Here is a 17,147-nt window from a genome sequence, read left to right on the forward strand (position 1 = left end):
TCCCCTGCACCCGCCTATACATACATATAATCCCATCACAACTTCTACAAATTATAATACTCCACATAAACCATAAAAAATCGTTTCCAGATTGAGACTTCATCTCTTGGTTTGCGTTTCGCGTCTCGATTGATCGTCCGAGGTTAGTTTCTCCAGCTAATTCTTTAGCTCCAATAGCTTTCGCTCTTCTCGATTTTAGGGTTTAAGAGATGGGGGCGATCGATGGCGGTGGTTGCGGTGGCGGAAGCGATTAACGATGGTGATGGTGATGGCGATCGACGGCCAGAAGATGAGAGATAGAGAGATGAGAGATCTGGGTGTGTGTAGTGAGAAGAGAGGGGAAAGGCGAGAAGAGATGAGAGGCGTGGGTATGTGCGTTGGCGGGAGGGCATTTTTCGTGTTTTGGTAATTTGGCTGTGTTTTCACTAAAAACACCCAAAACAACATTTGTTGTTTTGGGTTTCCTTTACAATTTTTTTTTTTTTTTTTCGAAAATACGTTTTTGAAAACAGAGAAGAGAACGCGTTTTTAGTGTTTTGAAAAACTGAAAACTCAAAACAGGTTGAAAACAGTAAAGAGAACAGGCCCTAAGATCCAAAGTTCTACGGACGAAAGTTCTCTTGTAAGTCATGCACCCAAGTCTTACATATATATGTCCCATATGGAACCAAAAATGAGAAAAATCGTGAAAGATGAACAAGTTATATTAAAACTTAAACATCCAAAACAAAATTAAAAATTCTAATAAGTTATTGGTTCCTTTTCCATAAAACTAGTGGTCACTTATTGGAAAAGAAAGGATGGATTATTTTCTTGTCATTATATTCACTGTGTTTCTTCAATTTGATACTTGAAATATTGTCATACTTGTCAAAATAAAAAAAATCTTATTCATTGAATTTAGTCAATTAGTTTTTCATGATATTAGACGTGGATAAGATAAAAATTGTACCTTTCATGATGGAATCTGATAACATAGATTTTTTTTTTTTTTGAGCTTGGTATGACATTAATTGGGTATAATCTTCTTGTCAGTTGTAGGAGACATTTCAGATTCAAATCTACCTCATGATATTTTATCTTCATTGAGGCATTCAAGGAGGGATTGTGCAAGGCTAGGTCAAATGTCTAAAAGGCTATCTATAGCTCTTAACGGTCACTCCAAGGCCGTCAATGTTGTACAGTGGTCAAGAAGTCATGGTGAGTGCCTATCTTGTTCAAAAATTGATAGTGACATTTGGCATTTCCTTTCATTTTTGTTACCTTTTATTTCTTTATCTAGTTTACTACATATCTCTCGAGGTAACCAAGTGGTGAAATACTTATAACTAGGGTATGTTGCAAGGACTAAATCCATATTTAGTAATGTATGTCACGACAGTGTTGTGACAATTATTAGCTCTCCTAATTCAACAAGAATTAGAAGAGTGTGCTGGAACAAAGAAGAAGAACGGAGAGGGAAATGTAGAGAAGAGAAATAGAGGAAGAGAAGTAGGAGGGAGAGTATCTGAGTTTTTGATTGAATTTTCCGATACTGTTACAGAAGAAGGAACAAGCATATATAGCTTGTTCCATGGGTGTTGCCACAACAGATCACACCACCTCTAACCAACTAATTTGTCCTATTCTAGCACTTGGACACCTGGAAGAACTGCCTTAACAAATTATCCAGCTAGAAAAGAAATACAAGCGAGGCAATAAAATACTTAGGCAATGCAAAATAGGTAGTATCCGAATCTAAACATGAAATTTAGCCACAAAATTCAGATTTCTCCCCTGTCTCGTGACAATAACAGTGTGGGTAGGTATTCCCAAGTGTTCTCCTCGGACGATTTTCCTTGCCACCGAACCCTAACCTAAATTGGGGGGGGGGGGGGGGGGGGGGGCTCCTTGATGGTAGACTACCCTTCTCTCCATTATAGCCTTATGTTCCTTAGGACATTCTTTTTCCTTAGGCAGGGCTGGTAGCTCATGGTTGACTCTCTCATTCCTAGTTGACTTTTTCAGCAAGGAAACGTGAAAGACTTGGTGGATCTTGGTCCCTTTAGGCAGCTGCAACCGATAGGCTACCTTGCTTACCTGGGTTGTTATGGGGAATGGACCAAAGTATTTAGGGCTAAGCTTAGATACCTGCCCCTGGGTGATGGCCTTCAGGTGAGGATACCTTAGTCTCAAATAAACTTTTTCCTCTACTTTAAATTCCCATTCACTCCTCCTCTTATTAGCGTTTTGCTTCATTCTACTTTGGGCAGTTGCCAACTCCTACTTCAACTGTTGCAGTATCTCCCTTCTTTGTTGTAGGTACTCCTCCATGGCTATGGTTTGACCTCCCGTGGTTGGTAAAGTAGGTGGTTTATACCCATAGACAGCTTCAAATGGAGTCATCTTGGTAGAAGCATAGTGGTTGGAATTATACCACCACTATGCCATGGCCAGCCACCGATGCCAACTCATGGGTTGCCTCATACACATGCATCGTAGATAGGTTTCTAAGCTTTGGTTTGCCTTTTCGGTTTGCCCATCAAATTGACGGGGGTAGGCTGTTGATAGGCTGAGCTCGGTGCCCACATTCTTCATCAATTCTCTCCAAAAGTGACTTGTAGACACCTTATCTCTATCTGAAATAATGGTCTTGGGAACCCCATGTAAAGCCACCACCTGATCCATGAACACCCTGGCCATTTCTTGGGCCGTGTACGGATGTGCCAAGCTTGCAAAGTGTGAAAATTTAATTAGCTAGTCCACTACCACCAGCACACCATCCTTCCCTTCTGATCTTGATAGGCCTTTTATGAAGCCATGGGCACACTTAGCCATGGCTGTTTTGGGATCGGTAGGGGCTGCAACAATCCCAGGTAGGCTACATTTTCATGCTTGCACTTCTTACATATGTCGCACCCCAAAACATATTCCTTCACTGCACCCTTAAGTTGAGGCCAATGGAATAACTGTTTCACTCTCAAATAGGTATTTTGGATACTCGAGTACCCCCCAAAGGGGACTCATGCAAAGATTGCAAAATGTTCCTCTTCAGTTTAGCATTGTTTCCCACGACCACCTGGCCTTTATATCTCAACAACCCATCCTTCAGAACATACCCTTCAGCTTCACTGCCTCCCATAGCTAATTATTCCAAAATTCCCCTTATGTGTTCATCCCCCTCATAACTGTTCACCATTTCACTGCACCACTCTAGTATTACCATAGTAATGGCAGCTGCCTCCCCTTCTTTGTGACACCTTGACAGGGCATCTGTAGCCAAATTCTCCTTACCTTTCTTATATTGTATAGAATAGTCAAGCCTCCTTATCTTGGCCATACCTCTCTTTTGCAATTGAGTTTGCAGCTTCTGCTGCAACAAGAATTTAAAAGACTCATGATCAATCTTAATTACAAACCTGCCTATCTCCAGATAGTGCCTCCACTTCTCCATTGCCAAGAGAACAACCAAGAATTCCTTCTCATAGATACTTAGGTTTAGGTGCCTTGGACTTAGAGCTTGACTTAGGATAGTTATGGGTCTACCACTGTGCATCAACATAGCCCCAATCCCTACTCCGCAAGCATATGTTTCTAGCACAAATGGTTTGTTGAAGTTAGGCAGTCCCAGAATTGGGACTCTTCTCATTACCACCTTCAACTTATCAAAAGCCACCTTAGTCTCCTGTCTCCAATGGAAATTTCCTTTCTTCAACAATTCTGTGAGGGGCTTACTGCTGACTCCATAACCCCTCACAAACCTGCGGTAGTACCCTGTAAGTCCAAGGAATCTGTCGAAATCGAGACTATGATCTCTCAAGAATCACTCAAGAATCTCATCGAATTCAAACAATATTGAAGACTGAAAGTAGATAAAGAAAAACAAAATTAAAAGTAGAGAAAATCAAACCAGATTGCAGCACACAAGATATACCCTGGTTCATGCCATTTACATGGCACTACATCCAGCAATCCAAGAAGCAATCAATCCACTAGAAACGAATAAGAAATCAGTACAAGAATACCCCTCTTTCACTCCACCTTGCCTCTCAAATACAATACTCTAATAAAGACAACAAGAACTAGAATCGCACAGCTCTTACTCTTGCTTCTCACTGTATCCGAACACAAGGAATGAAAGATATGAATGTTTTGATGATCTTGGCTAACTTTCGCACCCTTCTATATATAGACTAGAGGGGCAGAACTACCAAAGGGAAAAATAACTAACTCATAAAAGTCAAATCTACCCTTAATAAAACAATTAGTTACATTTATGTCCTATTAACTAACTGCTGCCAAATCATGTTTATTTCTTCCTGATTTCTTCATTAAATCTAGCATTCAATTACTTTAAGCAAAATAGTAACAGAATCCTCTAAGGGCCCTTAAGGTAGTGGGTTTGGGCCAATTCAGCATGGCCTCTACCTTCTTTGGGTCAGTACTGACCCCCTCCTTTGAGATCAGGTGTCCCAAGTACTCCATTTGAGTTTGGGCAAATGCACACTTAGACCTTTTGATGTATAATTGATGGCATCTAAGGACTTCAAAGGTGGTTCTTAGGTGGGTAATGTGTTGGTCTAAGGTAGGGCTATAAACAAAGATATCATCAAAGAATACGAGTATGAATTTTCTTAGGTAAGGTTCAAATATTTGGTTTATTAAAGATTGGAAGGTAGTCGGGGCATTGGTGAGCCCAAATGGCATCATCAAGCATTCAAAATGGCCATGATGGGTTCGGAAGGTTGTTTTATGTATATCCTCGGGTTTCATTCTGATTTGGTGGTAGCTCAACCTTAAGTCAAGTTTTGAGAAAAATCTGGCTTGGTTTAGTTCATCCATTAGGTCTTCCACAAGGGGTATGGGAAATTTATCTTTGATGGTCGAGGCGTTTAGTTGGTGGTAATCCACACAAAAGTGCTAAGAACCATCTTTTTTCTTTACCAAAAGGACTAGTGAGGCAAAGGGGTTTTGGCTAGGTCTAATGAAGGATTGGTTCAACATTTCCTTTACCATTTTTTCAATTTTAGTCTTTAGGACAGGTGCATAATGGTATGATCTCATATTGATTGGTTCAACATTTGGTTTGAGGTTAATTGCATGGTCTAAGGTGCGGCTAGGAGGTAGGGTGTTTGGTTCCTCAAATAGGTCCCTAAATTCCATCAATAATCCATCAATAAGGGGCAACGTGCTTACCTGATCAGGACCCCTTGGTTGGCGGCTGACAGTGAGTTGCAACTCTCCATAATCTTCCCTCTCACGCTTCTCTTCTTCTTCTACAATTGAGAACAACTGCGTGAGCTGACTCCACTTGCTCTATAAGAACCCTCCTTAGCCTTTGTCCTATGATCATTTTGCAAGTAGCAACCTCCTTCCCACTTGTAAGAGTCATCCTTCTACCCCCTTTTTCAAATGATACTTCCATCTGGTTGAAGTTGAAACTTATAGGACTCACTCATTTCATCCAATCTACCCCCAACACCACATCGCATCCTCCTAGTTGAAGCAGCCTAAGATCTGCTTCGAACTTTTCCTCTTGCATTTCCCAAATGAATCCCAAGCAAGTCGAGTTACTTATTACCTGGTTTCCATTAGCAACAGTGACACTTAAAGGTGGTGTACCCGTAAGTGGACACTTGAGTCGCCTAACAGTGCTCTCATCTAGGAAGCTGTGAGTGCTTCTACTGTCAATAAGGATTAGCAGACTGCCCTCTTCCACCTTACCCTCTACTTTGATTATTTTGTTGTTGGTGATCCCCTTGAGTGCATTCAGGGATATCTCTCCATTGTCCTCTACTCCATCTTCATTGGTTCCTTCCACCTCCTCTCCTTCTTCGTCTTCTACTTCTTCTTCTCCCCTACCTTCTAATAATAGCAACTGACATTTGCATTGGTGTCCCGAAGAGTATCTATCTCCACATCTATAACATGCTCCGGGTTGCCTCCTAGGCTCATTAGGTCTCCCACCAAAATTGGAACCACCAAAATTCCTTCCCCCAGCATTACCTCTAACCAACTCCTTGTTGACCCCCTTGTTGTTCCCTCCTTGTTGCCAATTCCTTATGTGTACAGCCTTCTATTGCTGTACCTTTTGCTTCTTTAACAGTGCCTCCACCACCATCTCTTGCAACTTGCAACTTGGCACTCTCAGCTGCCTACTCAACCATTCTTGGCTTGATCATCTTCACCATAGGCCTCAAATCTTCGCTTAGGCCACTGAGGAAGCTAGAAACAAAATATGCCTCCGTTAGGTGAGGATCATGACTACTCATCAATGATCTCAGTTCTTCAAACCTCCTTAAGTATGACCCCACGACACCCACCTGCCTTAGCCTGTTGAACTCTTAGATGGTATCCGACTTGCTCCTCTCTCCAAATCTCTCACACAACCTTTCAGAGAACTCTCTCCAGATATAGTTCTCCCTTGCTCAAGTCCACTCTTGAAACCATGCATCTACCCCATCATCAAAGTAGGCAGCAGCCAAAGCGATTCTTCTTTCCATTGGCACATTATACCACTCAAACAATCACTCACACTTTCTAACCCACCATCTAGGATTAGTCCCTTCAAACACGGGTATTTCCATCCAGCGCATGGGAAACCCCTTTGGTGGTGGAATAGCCCGGTCCTCACAACCTTCTCCTATCAACGTTTCAGTGTCATCACCCTGCTCAACATCAATCTCATGGGCTTTGTTTTCTTGATTCACTCTTTCATTATGTAAAATGGGGTTGTTCCTATCTCTATGGGGAAAGTTGGGAGACATCCTTACTTGGTTCTGCTTGGTAAACATCAACATGAATTGTTGAAGTTGATTACCCATCTCCTCTTGATATCGTCTCTCATTCGATTAAGTCCCTCTTCCATCTTGCGATCAACTGTCATGATTGCATCATGGTTTTTCTAGTTTCTAATGTCCAGTCGGTCCACCCAATCCTGGAATTCACCCACAAGTCACAACTGAACTGAGTTGCTAGAGCTGAGACTCCATGTTCTTCATGTGAGTCCCTTCGGCCATCTCTTATGCCTCTAACACTCCTTGCTGGGATTGAGGCTCTGATACCAAATGTCACGGCAGTGCTGTGACGATCAGCTGCTCTCCTAATACAGCGAGAATCAAAAGAGTGTGCTGGAACAGAGAAGAATGGAGAGGGAAATGTAGAGAAGAGAAAGAGAGGAAGAGAAGTAGGAGGGAGAATATCTGAGTTTTTGATTGAATTTTCTGATACCACTATAGAAGAAGGAACAAGCATATATAGCTTGTTTTGTGGGTGTTGCCACAGCAGATCACACCACCTCTAACCAACTAATTTGTCCTATTCTAGCACCTGGACACCTGGCAGAACTACCTTAACAAACTATCTAGCTGGAAAAGAAATACGAGCAAGGGAATAAAATACTTAGGCAATGCTAAATAGGTAGTATCCGAATCTAAACATGAAATTTAGCTGCAAAATTCAGATTTCTCCTGTCTTGTGACAGTATACATAAGGCTTTTGGCAGCAGATAGAAAAAGGCTGTTACTCTTGTAAGATTTGACTAATTCATAACATGTCAAATCATAGAGCCCTTTACCTTGGAGCTCTCTGATCTATTTTAAAGATGTATCATCTAATATTCTTTGAAAATCTGATACATCATATTTTATTATTATTATTAATTGTGCTTTTTGAGTTTTCCATATTAGAAGTTGTCATACTAATAAAATGCAAAATGAAATTGAAAAACACAAATAGAAAATTGAAAATGGGCAACTTTTAATTTTCAGCCATATTGTTATATCTGGCTGACTGTGAGTTAGGTATCATTTGTAATTGTAGGTGCTGTATTAAGGAGTCTGTTGGTCCAAACCTTACATGTGGAGTAATGCTACATGAAAAAGGAAATGAATTATTCCATGTTTGAAAACATGATATGCAGGGTACTTCTATTCGAGGATAATTCTATGTTGTGCAAGAAATTTTATATTCTTGGGCTCATCAAAGACACATACAAGGAAACAAAGAAAACAAAAACTCTTCAAAAATAAAGAAATGAAATGTTAAGAAGAAGAGATAATGGGGAAAGGAGGTTTTTGGTTGGACTTAATGGTGAAAGAAGATTTAGACTTTAGAGCCTTACCACTAGCATCTTCAACCCGATGGAAGGGAGAGGATCTAGGCAAAATAGAAAAAAGAGGCCAAATCATTAAAATGGACGGCTACTTTTGTTTTTGCTTGCTTTTTTTTTTTTTTTTTTGAGTAAAGATAACAATACAAGTCTTGATGACATGGCTAAAGTGAGAAGTGTTGCATGAAATTTCTGAAATGAAGCATTGGTGGTAAGTGAAGAAGCAATGGACAGTTTCAGTCAATGCAGTTCATGAACTATTCAACTATCTGATCTGGTGACCTCGTTGTAATTGGCTGTGTCTAAATTTATACTTGTTTATATATCTGACATTTAAGTACCTGACAACTGTTTTTTACTAGGTTTCTGTGCAACTCTGTTAAACATGCTTGTGCTTTTTTAGAGTGTATAATTGATTGTTTCAATTGTTGAGATATGGTGTTTTATGTTTGTTACGCAACATGTTGTCTTTCTGATCTCCCATTAAAGTTAGTCTCCAGCCCATCTTCTCGCATCTGCTGGAATGGATCATACCGTTTGTATATGGAATGTGTGGAGCAGAGATGATAAAAGGGCGCGTGTATTGAACTCTCACAATGCAGCTGTCAAAGATGTGAAGTGGTCGCAAGATGGACTGTTTGTGCTTTCTTGTGGATATGATTGCTTGTCCAGGTTAAGTGATGTTGAAAGGGGATTAGAGACTCAGGTTTTCAAGGAGGACCAAGTTGTTGGAGTCATAAAGTTTCATCCGGATAACTCCAATCTCTTCCTTTCAGGGGGTTCAAAGGGCTTTCTTAGATTATGGGATACTAGGGTTGGCAATGTGGTACATGAGTATGTTCGAGGTCTAGGTCCAATCCTTGACATTGAATTCACCACTGATGCCAAGCATTTCATCTCTTCAAGTGATATATCCAAAGGAAACATCAGTGAAAATTCAATAATTGTTTGGGATATTTCAAGACAAGTTCCCTTATCTAATCAGGTAATTGACCTTTCCTGTGGTTTTTCACTTTAGATATTTAGAAATGACATTGTGTTGACATCATCAATTAATTTATTGTTGCACAATCCACGTAATCAATGCATTTGTGGATATTCATCATTTGAGCATGTTGATACAGCTGATTACTTTATTGACTTTAAAATTAATGGTGTTGATATGATTAATATGTTGACCCAACGTGTTCTTTTGCTTAAATATAATGACATGATTATTACTTTGAGCATTTCGTTTGTCACTTGTCTCGTTGTCCATAATATTATTTATATAACCTTCTTTTTTGTTTTTATTGTTTGAGTGGTCCAAATTGACTTATTGAAAGCATTTCACCTCTTCTTATTGAAATTGATATTTCTTAAAATAATCTCACTAGAAGTCTAATCACATTTCCAATTTGCAGTATGAGAGTGGAGTTACCACCTTTAATTGTTTAAGTTGATTTAATATTTTAGATATTGCAAATTTCTTTCTGGCTAGAGTAGTGATTTTATTTTTAAATTTGAAAAAATAGCTCTAGTCTCATCTATTATTTTGGAAGCCCTCCTGGCACATTTCTGTCCCCTTGCAGGGCCTAGGGTCTTTTTTCATTTTTGTTTTCTTACCCAGGCTGAAGTATAAATCAACAATTTAGAGAAATTAAACAGCATATATTTGGAAGAATTTTTGAAAAATCATCATGAGTAGTGTAGAGAGAGAGATGGTGGAGGGGAAGAGGGAGAAAGAAGAGGTGAAGATTGGGAGAAGAGATTGATTTTCCATATTTCTTATTTTATAATTGATTAAAAAGCCACATTCTTTCCTGTGCTTACATTATATGGACCACCATTCTATTAGAGTAGATTTTTTTTAACAGTTAAACACATTGGAAGATAATTTTATATCATGTCTCACTGCACAAAATGGGGGTGGCAAGAATAAATACATTATTAATAAATGAGATGTTAAAACGAAATAATGGCATGGTAAATAGAGATCAATGTTTAATGGGGTCTCAATTAAGTTTGGAGTAGAGAATGCTCTTAAGGTGATCATGGATGGCTTCAAAATTTAGTTGACTAAGTTTTGAAAACAGAATTTAGTGTAGCTGATACCAGTTAGTAGGAACAACACTTCCTTGAGTTGAAGTTTCCATGGTGGTCAGATTTCACGACCAATTTGATTAACTCTCATGTTCATGTGCTTTCTTTCTGTACTTGTATTTGACTTGATTATGTTATTTTTACTGAATTAAGGTGATAATCTCATCAGCAATATGTCCCCTTCATCCTCACTTGTATTGAAAAATTACCCTCTTTATCATAAAAAAAAATAAAAATTACTAGGATATATTTGTGGTGTTTTCTACCATTTTGTAATATCTAGATTTATGATTATGTTTTATACTAAGGGTGCGTCTTGATAGCAATGGTAAGCCTCTTGACCCTTGCAAAAGTCTCGTGCAAGGTAACCCTCTCCTAACCCTTGCAAAGCAGGAAGTCTTATGTAGTGCACTGGAGGCATTATGTTGTATAATGTTCCCCTGTAGTAAAGGGTCTGTATCTGTCTCTTACACCATGATTGGAATGAATGATCCAATTCCAAATTTTCATGTTTGGAATAAAAAAACTTGGATTTCAATTCTAGGAATTCAATTCCATGGAATTGAACATAACTAAATTAAATTTCCCCAAAATAGGTGGAATTTGCAAATGAATTCCATAAAGCTGGGCAAACAAATTTTGTGGACAAAAATACCCACAACCTTTCTTTTCTCATCTCTCTCACGTATTATGTTGAGAGTATTTTAGGAAGTAAGAGAAAATGAAACTTTAATTTTAGACTTATTCCAAACATAAGTTTGTAGAATTCAATTAAATTCCATATTTTAAGTTGTGTTATACCAAACAATTCATTTAGAAATAAATTCCACATGTTAGAGTATCTCACAGCACACTACTCTAATCTCTCAACCCAAATAGCTTCCTAACTTACTCAAGATAAACTGATATTATAGAACACAAAAGAAACAACACAATCACAGAAGAAAACAGCAAGAATTATCCTGGTTCGGTCTTGAAATCCAAGACCTACATCCAGACTGAAGCCAATCAAATCCACTATCTTGAAGTCAACCAAGGATGATTACAACGAGAACTTAATCCCTCCCGCTCATATACTCTGAAAGCTGTAGGGAAGATGGGAAACCAAGCTAAAAACCAGCTATTCCCAACCTCTCGCACTCAATCCCGACTCAAGACAGAAAGTTGAAACAAAACCGTCTCAATTTCTGGCACACTAAGACTCTCACACTATTATCTCTGACCTATCCACGACCCCTATTTATAGGATATAAGGGTGGCGGAATACATGGGATAAAATAAAACCAACTAACCGCCTAACAGAAAAACATACAGCTGGCACTTCTTCTAGAAACATACCTTCTAGAAGATCAACTATATCTAACCATACAACAGAAAATATATGCAGTAAACAGAAGATACATTTTACCTAATCTAATACAAATGTTACAACAAAATCTCCACCCATTTGTACTTCGATTAGGCTTTATCTTAGACCTTCACTTCTTGGAATCAACACTGCCCTCCTGGATCTATCTGAAGGATCTTCATGCAGTGTCTAAGCTTTGCTGAAGGGATCGGTTTTGTAAACATGTCTGCTGCATTGTCTTCTCTTGCAATCTTGGTTAGTAAAACAGTTTTATCTTCAACAATTTGCCTTATGAAATGATGCCTTACATCTATATGCTTAGTTCTTTCATGATGGGTTTGGTTTTTAGACAAATGTATTGCACTTTGACTGTCATACATCAAAGTTGCTTTGACATCTATACCTAGGAGCTCACTAATTAGACCCTTGAGCCATATAGCTTCTTTTAAGGCATCAGCTACAGCTATGTATTCAGCCTCTGTAGTGGACAAGGCTACTACTACATGCTGTAAACCTGATTTCCAGCTTATAGTTGAATTCCACAGTTGGAAGACATAGCCGGTTGTTGATCTTCTTTTGTCTAGGTCTGCAGCATAGTCAGCATCTGAGAATCCTAGGATGCTGGTTTCATCTCCTAATTTAGCTCCACCATAGGTTAAAGCATTTCTTATAGATCCTTTAATATACCTAAACATCCATTTCACTGCCATCCAGTGAGATCTCCCTGGATTTGCCATAAATCTGCTAATGACACTCATTCCGTGGGCTAGATCAGGGCGGATGCACACCATGCTATACATAATACTGCCTACAGCACTAGCATATGGAATGCGATCCATTTCCCTTCTCTCTTCCTCAAGATTAGGAGACTGATCTGAGGATAATTTGAAGTGTGCTGCAAAAGGTAGGCTAACAGTTTTAACTTCAGCCATACCAAACCTAACTAGGAGCTTTTCTAAGTTGGATTTCTGAGAAAGGTATATCTTCCTATGAGGCTTATCTCTTGTAATTTCCATTCCTAGAATTTTTCTAGCCTCACCCAGCTCTTTCATTTCAAATTCAGCTCTCAATTTTTCTTTGAGGAGCTAGATTTCTTGAGAAGAATGACTTGCTATAAGCATGTCATCTACATAGAGCAATAAGTATATGGAAATACTAGCAGATAGGTGTTTGAAGTAGATGCAACAATCATAGGAACTCCTAAAATACCCTTGGCCTAACATAACCGAGTCAAATTTTCTGTACCATTGCCTTGGGGACTGCTAAGTCCATATAAGGACTTTTTAAGCAAGCATACTTTCTCCACCGCTCCCTTAGCTTCAAAACCTTTCGGTTGGCTCATAAAAATCCTTTCTTCTAGGTCCCCATGGAGGAAGGCTGTGGTGACATCTATTTGCTCAAGATACAAGTTCATTTGAGCAGTGATAGCAAGGAGTATTCCTATAGAAGTATGCCTCACAACTGGGGAGAATACTTCATTAAAATCAACTCCTTGAACTTGAGTGAACCCCCTAGCCACAAGCCTAGCCTTGAACCTAGGTTTGGATTGATCTCCTGATCCTTCTTTAATTTTATACAGCCATTTACAACCTACCACTCGCTGCCCTTTTGGTTTTTCAACCAATTTCCAGGTGTGGTTCTTATTTAAAGATGCAATTTCAGATCTCATGGCTTCCTGCCATTTTTCTGCATCTTTAGAAGCCATTGCTTCTTCATAGGTAAGGGGTTCTTCTCCTATGGTTTCAGTTGCACTGTTAAAGGCATAGGCTACCAGATCTGAAAAACCATACCTTTGGGGTGGTCTACGGGATCTAGGTTGCCTATCTCGAGCCACATTGTATCTGTCAGGGTTTGCAGTATCTCTAAGGCTTGAATCTACTTCACTGTCACATTCTTCTTCTTCTATTTGAGGGGATCCTTGGTCTAGACCTTGGTTATCTAAAGGTTCATGATCAATCTGCTCATAATCTGAGGTTTCCTGAACCGGATATGGAATTTCACTTGGGATCTCCACCTGAACTGATCTGTCAGGTTCTATCTGATTTTGTTGAGGTTCATTGCTTCCTATTTTTATGGTAGACTCTTCATCAAAGGTTACATCTCTTGTAACTATGGTTCTAGGGCCATCTAATTCTAGATTCCATAGTTTGTAGCCTTTGACACCTGATGGGTAACCAATAAAAATGCATTTCTTAGCCCTAGGTTCTAGCTTACCTTGCTTTACATGCGCATATGCTAGACACCCGAATACTCTAAGATGGGCTAAGCTAGGTTTATGGCCGGTCCATTTTTCATAGGGAGTTTGAAGGCTGATAGCTTTTGAGGGTGTCCTATTAAGAACATGGGCAGCAGCAGCTACTGCTTCTCTCCAAAAGGACTTGGGTAATTGGGCATGGAATAGCATACATCTTACCCTTTCCAAAAGGGTTCTATTCATTCTCTCGGCAACCCCATTTTGCTTGGGATTTCTGGGAGCTGTAAGATGCCTAATTATACCACCTTCCTTGCACATTTGATCAAACTCCTTATTGCAAAATTCCAATCCATTATTGGTTCTAATCACCTTAACTGACCTACCCTTCTGATTTTCTACCATATTTTTCCATGATTTAAAAGTTTCAAAAGTGTTATCTTTTGATTTTAGGATATACACCCACAACATCCTTGAAAAATCATCTATTATAGATAGGAAATATTTAGAACCTCCATTGGATTCAGTTTGGGCTGGACCCCATAAATCAGAATGTATGTAATCTAAGGGGGCTTTTGAAGAGTGGATTGCAGTTTTGTTAAATTTTACTTTTGCTGATTTACCTAGAATGCAGGATTCACATTTAGATAGATCTAGAGACTGTCCAATGTCTAATATACCTTGGCTAGCAAGTTCCTTGAGCCCTTGCTCACTTATATGTGACATTCTTAAATGCCACAAACTTGCTTTGGATCTGGAATTTTTGCTGGCTGCTGAAAATTCACCACATAAAGTGGTGGCCTGCAATAGATAAATCCCATTCTTTAAAACTGCCTTCATGCATATTAACGATCCCTTACAAATCTGAAAAGATCCTCCATCTCCTTTAAACTTATAACCATTTCTATCTAGTTCTCCAAGAGAAACTAAGTTTCTCTTTAAATCTGGGACGTATCTGACTGAGGTGAGAGTTTTTGTGGAGCCATCATGAAGTTTTAATCTAATGTCTCCCACTCCTTGAACCTTACATTCATGGTCATTGCCGAGCAAGACCTTTCCACCATTAACTTCTCTGAAATTTTGCAACCACAGTCTTCTTGGAGTCATGTGGAAAGAACAGCCAGAATCTAACACCCATTCTTGGCTGTCTGCAAGCTCACTAACTATTAAAGCTTCGGAACTGTCATAACCTGAGTCACAACAGTTTGCTCCACCATCTCCTAATTTTCCCTTGTCAGCTAAGTCTTTCTTTCTCTTTGGGCATAGCCGTTTGATGTGTCCTTCTTCCTGGCAGTAATAACACTTTATCGGGCCTTTCCCATTTCTAGACTTAGACCTAGATTTACCCCTCTTCTTGTTTTCCCTTTTAGAGCCTCTGGACCTTACTGATAATGCATCTCCTGAAGTGGTTTTCTCATTCATTTTGAACCTAAGTTCTTTTGAATTTAAGGCACCTATAACATTTTCTAATGAAAGTTTATCTCTACCATGTTGAAGAATGTCTACAAAATTTTCGTAGGATTTTGGCAGGGAATATAGAAGAACTAGTGCCTTGTCTTCCTCTTCATACTTAACTCCTATATTTTCTAAGTCTAGGCACAGTTTGTTAAAGTCATCTATGTGGTCAAGCAATTTATTTGATTCTTGCATTTTGAAATTAAAAAACCTGGCCTTTAAGAAGAGGCGACTGGATAGCGATCTTTGGAGGTATAAGTCTTCAAGCTTTTTCCAAATTTCCGCGGCTGTCTTCCATTTAGAGACTTCCCTGAGGACTTTATCGCCTAGACTTAGGATCAGAGCGCTGTAGGCCTTTTTGTTGATCTCTTTCTTGGTTGTTTCTTGTTCCTCCGTCAGCACTGGAACTTCTTTTCCAGTGGATGCGTCTGTAGCTTTACTTCTTGCTCCAGGGCTCCTTCGAGTCCTTGACTGCAAAGGAGCGCCTCCATCTTTATCCTCCATAGGCTGAAATCATTTGATCCATCGAATTTTTCGATGTCAAATCTGGAGGTTGAGGGAGCCATATCAGATTCTTGAAGGAAGCGAAATTCCTTGAGTTTCTTGAGAATCTTGATTGCCGAAGAACACTTATTGGCTCTGATACCAAGTTGTTAGAGTATCTCACAGCACACTACTCTATTCTCTCAACCCAAATAGCTTCCTAACTTACTCAAGATAAACTGATATTATAGAACACAAAAGAAACAACACAATCACAGAAGAAAACAGCAAGAATTATCCTGGTTCGGTCTTGAAATCCAAGACCTACATCCAGACTGCTTAGAAGCCAATCAAATCCACTATCTTGAAGTCAACCAAGGATGATTACAACGAGAACTTAATCCCTCCCGCTCATATACTCTGAAAGCTGTAGGGAAGATGGGAAACCAAGCTAAAAACCAGCTATTCCCAACCTCTCGCACTCAATCCCGACTCAAGACAGAAAGTTGAAACAAAACCGTCTCAATTTCTGGCACACTAAGACTCTCACACTATTATCTCTGACCTATCCACGACCCCTATTTATAGGATATAAGGGTGGCGGAATACATGGGATAAAATAAAACCAACTAACCGCCTAACAGAAAAACATACAGCTGGCACTTCTTCTAGAAACATACCTTCTAGAAGATCAACTATATCTAACCATACAACAGAAAATATATGCAGTAAACAGAAGATACATTTTACCTAATCTAATACAAATGTTACAACACCACATTTCAAATTCATTCATTCCAAACATAGTGTTAGTCTAAGAGATTAGGTTGGGTTAGGGGGTTTGCCACATCAACAATTAAGGTATGATGTGTATTAAGAGGTAAGGGGTATTTTCATAAGTCTGAGGAAAGTGGTTAGAAGACATTACCGACTTGGAAGGAAAAGATATAAGAGAGACTCAAAAGTCACTTGAACATTTTGAGCATTCAAGCAAAAACACATTCTCTCTCTCTAACTACCAACTACATTGCACTATTCATATCATAATTGACTTAGGCATCAGAGGGCAGGAGGTGGCTTGGGCAGTTTACTCTATTTCATGCTTGTAGGTTATTTCCAACAAAAAGAACTTAGGATTCAAAGGTGTTAAGTTGGAAAATTGAGATTGAACCAGTGACAACTTAGATTCAACAAATTCTATTGGTGTGAAATTTCCAACCGCATCAATTAGCACCCATCACGGGGCTTTTTTGAGCTTTAGGGTGTACAATTTTCAATTGATTGTGTTCAAAGCAAGGAATGGCCCTTTTTCTTTTGAGTTCACAAGTTACTTTTTCATATACTCTAATGGCGGAGTTAGGTGATGTGAATAGACTTTTTGATACCTTAGATGATGGCAATCAATAAGAAAGGAGGATGAGAGTGATGTAGGACAAAATTAATGAAATGCAAGATGCACTAAAGGTCGTCATGAGAACTCATAAGACTCTAGCAGATGT

The 17,147-nt window shown here is 39.1% G+C and overlaps 1 protein-coding gene across 1 annotated transcript in view; it reads left to right on the forward strand.

The window, feature by feature from the left end:
- Positions 1–17,147, forward strand: part of LOC127811311 (uncharacterized) — a 61,606-nt gene that overhangs the window by 1,835 nt on the left and 42,624 nt on the right. Inside the window, exons 2-3 of the mRNA XM_052351055.1 lie at positions 1,036–1,200; positions 8,590–9,074. Of these exons, the coding sequence (XP_052207015.1) occupies positions 1,036–1,200; positions 8,590–9,074 (650 nt within the window). The remainder of the gene's footprint in view (positions 1–1,035; positions 1,201–8,589; positions 9,075–17,147) is intronic.

Source organism: Diospyros lotus, chromosome 10 (assembly GCF_014633365.1).
Source record: "Diospyros lotus cultivar Yz01 chromosome 10, ASM1463336v1, whole genome shotgun sequence".
NCBI lineage: Eukaryota > Viridiplantae > Streptophyta > Magnoliopsida > Ericales > Ebenaceae > Diospyros > Diospyros lotus.